The 9,132-nt window shown below is 40.8% G+C and overlaps 2 protein-coding genes across 2 annotated transcripts in view; one reads left to right on the top strand and one right to left on the bottom strand.

The window, feature by feature from the left end:
* The window catches only part of LOC107635231 (subtilisin-like protease Glyma18g48580), a 4,821-nt gene extending 1,953 nt beyond the window's left edge, over window positions 1-2,868 (top strand). The window contains exons 6-11 of the mRNA XM_016338637.2: window positions 295-841; window positions 953-1,047; window positions 1,157-1,408; window positions 1,537-1,651; window positions 1,742-1,958; window positions 2,177-2,868. Coding sequence (XP_016194123.1) covers window positions 295-841; window positions 953-1,047; window positions 1,157-1,408; window positions 1,537-1,651; window positions 1,742-1,958; window positions 2,177-2,721 — 1,771 coding nt within the window. The 3' untranslated portion in view covers window positions 2,722-2,868. The remainder of the gene's footprint in view (window positions 1-294; window positions 842-952; window positions 1,048-1,156; window positions 1,409-1,536; window positions 1,652-1,741; window positions 1,959-2,176) is intronic.
* LOC107637205 lies at window positions 7,105-8,916 on the bottom strand. Its single transcript, XM_016340642.1, has one exon. It carries the CDS (start codon window positions 8,914-8,916, stop codon window positions 7,105-7,107), a length of 1,812 nt encoding a protein of 603 aa, XP_016196128.1.

Here is a 9,132-nt window from a genome sequence, read left to right as displayed (position 1 = left end):
TTAGATGAGATGAGAGAAAAATTCAAGATCATCTTACTAGAGGAGGCAAAACAGACCAACCCTTCAGATGACGGACTTTTGGCGAGACGGAACAAGCTTCCCCGTTTGTCCCTAGTTGTGGCTTTAGTAAAAAAAAAAATAATTAACTTTTAAATTTTGTTACTTAAAAATGTCGTCAAAAAGCATAAATCTGATTTTATAACTGTGTTTTTACCACATTAAAATTAAATTGTTAAAAAAAAATTACTTGGCTAGTTAGTCTAATTGAGCTTATACTATATTATGATTAATCAGGAAACTAATCGGAGCAAGATACTTCAGCAAAGGTTACGAGGCAAGCATAGGCAAAATTGCGCCATCACAGCACACGGCACGTGACTTCGAAGGCCATGGCACCCACACTCTATCAACGGCCGGAGGCAACTTCGTACCCGGCGCAAGCGTTTTCGGCAACGGCAACGGCACCGCAAAGGGTGGATCACCAAGAGCCAGGGTTGCTGCCTACAAGGTGTGCTGGTCAACGATCGACGAGACAAGCTGCCATGGCGCAGACGTGTTGTCCGCCATTGACCAAGCCATCAGCGACGGCGTTGACGTCATCTCCATTTCGGCTGGTGGCAGAACAGAGGTAAACCCTAATGAGATATTCACCGATGAGGTGTCCATAGGAGCGTTCCATGCGCTTTCAAGAAACGTTGTTGTTGTTGCTTCGGCGGGGAATGAAGGACCCACACCTTCAAGTGTTGTCAACGTGGCTCCATGGGTATTCACGGTTGCTGCTAGCACCATTGATAGGGACTTCAGCAGTAACGTAACTCTTGGTAACAATCAACAAGTCACGGTAAGTTTCTAACATAAAATACTTTAATTTCGTACTTTTTTCAAAATTTATTTAACATTTTTTAATGTGTTGAATTAATTTGGTGATGCTCATGTAAACTTGAATTACCAGGGAGCCAGTCTTTTCGTAAACTTACCATCCAGTCAATCCTTTCCTCTGATCCTTGCATCTGATGCTAGATTTGCTAATGCCACAATTCAAAACGCGTAAGTACAAATCCTACAAAACTTTGATTAATTGAAAAACAAGATAATAGATAGATACAAAGTCGCGCAAATTTAATCATGTATATGCACTTGTTATACGTTATTGCAGTCAACTTTGTATGCCTGGAACACTCGATCCAGCAAAAGCAAGGGGCAAAATAGTCATGTGCCTTCGAGGTGGGAAAATAAGGTCAGTTGCTGAAGGCCAAGAAGCTTTATCTGCAGGTGCAGTTGGAGTGGTTATGGAAAACGATGCTCAAAGTGGAAACACAGTTCTAGCTGAGCCTCATGTTTTGTCCACTACAAATGTGGCTAAAAATAACCAGGACAAAAATGTTCATGATTATTACAACAGTACCACGTAAGTAATAATTATGCCATATATATAATAACTTAACAAATTCTAAGTAACATTTTAAAACACTATAGTTAATTGCAAGTAAATTTTTGTTCAACACTTCAACTTATGGTTACATAAAAATGTTTCAGGAGCCCTACTATTAACATGTCTGCAGCAAGAACATTGCTTGGAACAAAGCCAGCTCCAGTTATGGCCTCATTCTCATCTAGAGGTCCAAATCCGATTCAACCATCAATACTCAAGGTTTATATATAGTCATTGATGCTCCTTACTGACATATTATTCAAAATTTTATTTTAATTTCTAACAACATTCCCCTGCTTTGTGTTTCAGCCTGATATAACTGCACCAGGGGTAAACATACTGGCTTCATATTCCTTAGCAGCAAGTGCATCTAACTTGCCATCAGACACACGCCGCGGGTTCCGGTTCAATGTGCTACAAGGAACTTCCATGTCATGCCCTCATATCTCTGGTGTTGCTGGTCTTCTCAAAACTCGTCATCCAAATTGGTCTCCAGCAGCTATTAAATCCGCAATCATGACCACAGGTACTCTAAATATGCATTTCTTGTGTATCCTAAGGCTAATTATTTTGTTAGGCGATCACTTGCATATGAGAATTGACAGATGATTTGACATTTTGACTAAACGTCTAACAATTCTCAACTATCATTTTAACGTCAAGTTGTAGTCATGATTTTGTTATGCTATATGATTATTCATATGCATGCCTTACTATATTGTTTCTTTTTCTTCACTTTTTCAGCAACTACTCAAGATAACACCAATGGAGCTATACAAGATGCATTTGATAATACATTAGCCACACCTTTTGCTTATGGTTCAGGGCATGTTCAACCAGACTTAGCCATGGACCCTGGACTTGTTTATGACATTACCATTCTTGATTACTTGAGCTTCTTATGTGCTTCTGGATACAGTCAAAGCCTCATAGCATCACTCAATTCCAACAAGAACTTCATATGCTCTGGATCTCACAGAGTAACAGACTTAAATTACCCTTCAATCACATTACCAAATCTCGGATCTGACGCGGAGAATGTTACTCGCACGGTTACTAATGTTGGACCTCCAGGAACATATGTTGCAAATGCAAAGTTGCCTGGATTTAACATTGTTGTGGTGCCAAGTTCCTTAACGTTCAAGAGAGTTGGTGAGAAGAAGAGGTTCCAAGTAATTGTGAAGGCAAGAAGTGTGAGTCAGAATGGGAATTATCAATTTGGAGAGTTGAAATGGACAAATGGGAAGCACATTGTTAGAAGTCCAATTGTTGTGAGGCGCACATCATGAGAAGTATATACTAATTAATATTAATACATTAATATATGGCTATGTATGACCTATGACATGATATGAGTTGTTCATTTTCTTATTTTGGATGTTTGTCTGTCTATTAGTGTTCATAATTTTGCTTTTGTTTTTTTATTTGGTATGGGCTATCCTATTAGTTTTGTTCTTTTCTGCGACTTGTTGATTGTTAGAGAAATGCGCATAACCTTTGACTATTTTGTGCATTTCTATTTTCTAGAATACATATAGTTGAATTAATAAAAAAAAGAATATATATATATATATAGTTGTTTTCAGCTAAGATGCTAATAACCTCTCTAGGAGGCAGGTCCCAAAAATAAAAGCCTGGGTCTAAGTTTAGACTTTTTCGAGCTAGGCAATCAGCACATCTGTTGCTCTCCCTATAAATATTTACAAAAAGAATTTCCCAAGGCTTTTTTTTCCACTGGTTAATGTTTCTGATCAAGGTATTAGGGTGTTTGCTGAGATCTTTTTGACCATTGATCATGGATATAGCAGCTTGGGAGTCACACTGTATAACTAATTTCCTTATTCCCAAAGTCCAGGCTAGATCCAGTCCTTTCAGAATGCCCCACAACTCAGCCTTGTAAGCTGAGCAATGACCGATGTGGAGGGAGAAGCCGCCAATCCACTTCCCGTTGCTGCCTCTAAGGAGTCCTCCGCAACCCGCCTTCATCGTCGTGCCCTCCATAGCGCCATCTGTGTTCAGTGCGATCCAATCTGATGGTGGCCGATTCCATCTCACATGGATGGTTTCCTTCCGAGTTCCCAAAGGTGAGATTTTCTTTCTGTCAAAAGCTTCACGGATTTCTCGCACCCTTTTTAAAATCTCCCTGCTTGCATTGGGAGGTCTTTGATAGCTGTTCTCATGGAGTTCTCTGTTCCGCCAATTCCACAGATTCCAGCATGTGATGATGAAAGTGTCTTTCCATTCTGTATCTGGTGAGGTTCCTAGTTGATTGTTGAGGTTTAGAGTGATCCAATCCTTCAAATTAGTTCTGAAGAAAGCTTGCACTGCAACCGGTTTTATCAGGATCATCCAGGTGCTTGAGGCAATCGGGCAATTTCTGAAAGCATGTAAAGTGTCCTCTGGCTGAGTTCTGCAACTATGGCATGTGTCATCACCACCAAAGGTGTGGGATTTTCTCTGGTTAGTTAGCAATCTGTCGTGTAAAAGTCTCCATATTAGCGTTTTAGCCTTTTGAGGCCCTTGCCATTTCCATATCTTGGTCCAATCATTTTGTTGGGGTTTTGTCCATTTCTCCAGGCCTTTGTATGTAGCTCCAATGGAAAAATCACCATCCTCCGTGTGCTTCCAGCCTATTGTGTCCTCATTTTGGTCCAGGGATGGAGGTGGGGATGCTGTGATCTTGGCCACAATATCTTCCGGTAAGTATTCCTTTAATTTGTTAGTGTCCCATTCCCCTTTGTTGTTGGTCCATTCCCAAACAGCGGATTCAGTGTCTGAAATGCTTTTTGTTGCGAATTCTAGCAGGCTATTTATGTCTTCTACCCAGGGATCTCGCCAGAAGTTTGTTGAGAGTCCATCCCCAATCTGGCAAAATGTGTTCCTCTTGTATTCTGGCCAAACTTTGACTAATTCTTTCCATAAAGGTGAGTCCATTCTTCTTGCTATTGGTTGTATGATTTGTCTGTTGCCATTACAGTATTTGTGTCTAATGACTTCTGCCCAGAGAGAATCTGGTTCTTTATCAAGTTGCCAGATTATCTTCATAAGAAAAGCGTCATTCATAACGCTTAGTTTTCTTAGGCCCAATCCCCCTTCATGCTTGGGGGAGCAGAGAGTTTTCCATCCTATTGCATGAAATTTTCTTTGAGTTTCGATGTCTCCCCAAATAAAACCTCTTTGCATCTTCTCAATTTCTTCGCATATTCCTTTAGGCACCCTTCCGTTTTGCATCTCAAAGTTTACACTGGGACTGATGGCTGATTGAGCTAAGGTGATCCTTCCCGCCAGGGATAAGCACTTGCTCTTCCAACCTTTCAACTTACTATGGACTCTATCTATAACTGTTTTGAATTTCTCCTTTCCTTTCCTGTTGTTGTTTATCATAGCCCCCAAATATCTTCCCAAAGCATTATTTTCCTTGAAATCTGTTCTGCTAGTAATTTCCTGTCTGATGTGGGTTGTTGTGTTCTTGGAGAATACTATGGTGGATTTGTCCTTGTTGACTTTTATCCCTGCAATGGCATGAAAGTTCTCCAACACTTCTTTAATTATAGTAATCTGGTTGACAGAAGCTTCCGCAAATAGCAAGAGGTCATCCGCGAACATGAGGTGCGAAATTTTGGGGTCATTCCTCCCCACCCTTATAGGACTCCAGTTTTCCTCCTCCACTTTTTGTTCAATGTACTGTGATAGATAGTCCATGCAAATCACAAAGAGGTAGGGGGATATTGGATCTCCTTGCCTCACTCCCCTACCGGGTTTGAAATCTTTGGTTTTGTTACCATTCCACAGGATATTAAAGTTGACCGATTGTACCCCTTGCATTATAATGTTGCTGATCTTGGTAGGGAGCTTGAAGTCGCTCAGCCTTCTCTGAATAAATTTCCAATTAATTTTGTCGTAGGCTTTTTCAAAGTCAATCTTTATTGCCATGTATCCTCTCTTCCCTTTAATCCTTTTCATGGAATGCATAATTTCTTTGGCTATAAGGATGTTATCCTGGATGTTCCTGCCTGGTATGAAGCTGGACTGGTGCGGAGATATCCTTTCATTAAGAAGGGGCTTCAATCTCTTTACAAGGATCTTTGTCAAGATTTTGTATCTCACATTGCAAAGGGCTATGGGCCTGAATTGGGCGACAAACTCCGGGTTTTGAGTCTTTGGGATAAGAGCCAAGAGGGTGGTGTTGGAGTCTTTGATATGTTCTGGATTGTTCCAGCAGTCTTTTATATGGTCACTCGTCTTTCTGCTCAACAGCTCCCAGTTGTTTTTATAAAAAACAGCAGGGAACCCATCCTCTCCTGGGGCTTTGATTGATCCTATGCTGTAAAGGGCTCTTTTGATCTCCTCATCTGTTGGAGTTGCTTCCAAGTTTCTGCAAGTAGAGGGATCTATATTAGGATAAGAAGTTATTAGAGAATGTACAGGAGCTATATTTACCTCTTCTTTGTAGAGATTGTGAAAATAATCAATAACGTGGTTTTCTAGTTGCTGCTCCTCTTCTATCCATTTGCCTTCCTGATCTCTAAGTTTCAGAATTTTATTTTTCCTTCTTCTGATGATGGTCTTTGTATGATAAAACCTCGTATTCCTGTCCCCTTCCGTAATCCATTGTTCTCTGGATTTCTGTAGCCAAAAAATTTCTTCTTTGTCCAACATATCATTCAGCTCTTTTTGGAGGGATGTTTCAAGTTGTTCTAAGAAAGGGTTGTTCCCATAGGAGTGATGCCTTTGGATGCCCGCCAATCTGTTCATGATCCTTCTTTTTGTTTTAAAGATGTTACCAAAAATTTCCTTATTCCAAGTGTTGAGTGCTGTTTTGGTGTTGTTGAGGTTGCTGATGAGGCTATTATCATTTTTCCAATGTTGTTGAAGCAAACCATCATATTCAGGATGTGTAGACCACATGAGCTCAAATCTAAATGGTTTATTGCCGCATCTGCTAAGATTTTTATTTTCAGTTATAAGGAGGGGGTGGTGGTCCGAATTGGATCTAGGTAGGACATTGACCGTGGCTTCTTGGTGGGAAAGCCTCCATTGGGAGTTCGCAAGGGATCTATCAAGTCTCTTGAAAACTCTATCTTGTCCTTCCCACTGAGGTCCTCTCCAAGTGAATTTTGAGCCTACGAAACCTAGGTCAATCAAGCCGCAGTTGTTGATCCAAGCCGCAAAGTTTCTGCATGATCTAGTGTCCGTGTTACCTCCACCTTTCTTTTCTGAACTGTCTTTGATTTCATTGAAGTCTCCTATGACCAACCAAGCCTTATTCATTGCATTTGCAATGTTTTGGAGGTGAGGCCAAAGGGTTCTTCTATTATGGCTTTGGGGGCTGGCGTAGATCGCGGTAAGGCACCAGTCTTCTCTCCTGGGTCTTTTAACAATGGTGTGTATAAATTGTGGGTGTTGTTCTATGGGGGTAATATTGTACTCGCTATCATTCCAACAAATCCAGATTCCTCCTGCAAAACCTTGGGCTTCTTCAATAATGTAATAGCTGAATCCCAAGTTCCTAATGGTGTTCCTAGCATTGTCACCACTAATTCTTGTTTCCATCAAAATAACTATATCAGGCTTGTATTGTCTCATGTATTCTTTGAGGGTGCGTCTAAAAGTCGCACTAGCCGCACCTCTAACATTCCATGACATAATGATCATTGTAAAAAACAAAGAAATTAGTTTAACTGCATATCTGCAGATTCTTCATCTTTCCAACCCTTGCTAGGTGGGGTTTCAAAGTCAACCCCTTCAACTAATTTTGATATTTCCTTCTGAATTTCTAACTCCATATCTTCTCTTCTGCTTTCCGATAGGTGTGTGGGGTCAGGTGGTTTGTCTTCTTCCATATTTTGCTGTGTATTTGTCTCTTTTTCTGCATGTTGTTCCTCCTGATCTTGAGTGTCATCATTAGCTTCTATCCAGTTTTCTTTGCATGCCGCTTCTTGACGGCTTCTGGGAATGTCTTTGGTTTCTACTTCAGGTTGTATGTTCTTTTGGTTCCTTGTAACTAGATTTTTTCTTGTGTATTGTTTGGCTTGGGAACTTGTGTTTTTGGACTTGCTTCCTCTTATTGCCTCCGTTTGTTGTTCTAGTTGGGGTTTAGCTTTTGTCATATGGTGCTGGCTTGTGTTGTTGTTCTGGTGGGTGTTTTCGGCTTCGTTGTTTGCTTGTGGTTCTTCAGTACCTTGCTGTGGTTCTTCTATTTCGAGGACACTAAATCTTGAAATATCCCTTTTCTTTTCTGTGGTCTTGCTGGTACCTGCTCCATTTTTAGTGCCCTCTTCTTTTGATTCTTTTTTCCCCCTTCTTTGTCTTTGGACTACCATCCAAGGGCCAAAATTGTCATTGCTCTGATTCATTATGGCTTTTCCTTTGTCCTTTCTACTGGTTTCTTCTTTGTCATCTTGTTTTGTTTGATTATTGTTCCCTGTTTGCGCTTGGTTGTAGGCTTCATTTCCCGCTTGATCCTTATTGGCATCTTGCTTATCATTGGACTGTTCTACTCTTTCTTTTCCCATGGCACAATTCTTTTGATCATGGTCCACTTTTCCGCAAGTAAAACATATTTGATGTATACCTTCATATTCTATGTTGTATAGCTTTCCATTGACCATGTATCTCCCAAGGAGAGGTTTCGTGAGATCAACCTCCACGCACAATCTTGCAAACTTTCCTCTACAGAGATGGGAGGTGTTGTAGTCAACCTTGCAAGTTTTTCCAATGAGATCTCCTATCTTCCTTAGAATTTGGTCATTGTAGAGCTCTATGGGGAGTCCGGGTAATCTAACCCAAGCTGTGATCTTGTCTATGGTTGTAAGAAGAGGATTGAAGTTTGGTTCCCACAGCCTAATAGCCAAGTAGTGGTCATATATCTTCCAAGGACCATCTAGTAGAGCATGATCAAGATCATCCTGTGCCAAGAATTTAACGATATAGAAATCATTTCCCAAATCTATGACATCAATACCACCAAATCTGCCCCAAATAGTTTCCAATCTTCTCTTCATGGCTGCATAGCCTATTTTCCTTCCTAGCAGTTTGACTATTAGAGACCTCCACCAAGGTTTCCATAGTTCACGTTCCGCTGCTTCACTGATCAGGATGTTGAAGAGGCCTTCCCCCAAGTCCACCACTTTGATATCTGATTTGCTTGTATTGTTATGTTTATCTGTTGTTTCTTCGTTTTCTGTTTCAGGGATGTCTTCAGGTTGGCTGCCTTCTTCCCTTGACATGTCGTCATCTTCAGAGTCTCCCAGCTCGATCTCATCTTCTGGGTTTTCTCCTCGGACCATATTAGCATATGACCTTTTACCGGGTTCCGGTTCTTCCAGCATCCAGTCTTCAATTCTTGGAGTGAGGATGGAGGTGCCAGTGAATCCCTCCTCACCCTTTCTCACTTTTTTAATGCTTCGTTGTAGGAGATCACGTTCCTGTTCGGTGGGTTGGTGGTCGGCCGGATTATTTTCCGGCCTCCCGTTAACGGTCATATGGAAGAAAGGAAAGACGGAAAGAAACTGTACGGAGAGAAAATAGCTTTTTGCTAACGGTTACTTTTAAAGTTTTGACAAAGAAAGAAGATTCTATGTAATTACATAGATGTTCCTTAACAAAAAATTTGTTCAGAAAAAGGCAAGTATGGGCCAAATAAGGAGGGATCAGTAATAAGCCAGCTTCAACTTTGATCCAAACATTCTCCTGACCAA

This window comes from Arachis ipaensis, chromosome B04, assembly GCF_000816755.2.
Source record: "Arachis ipaensis cultivar K30076 chromosome B04, Araip1.1, whole genome shotgun sequence".
NCBI lineage: Eukaryota > Viridiplantae > Streptophyta > Magnoliopsida > Fabales > Fabaceae > Arachis > Arachis ipaensis.
This window is presented reverse-complemented; position numbering and strand designations above follow the sequence as displayed.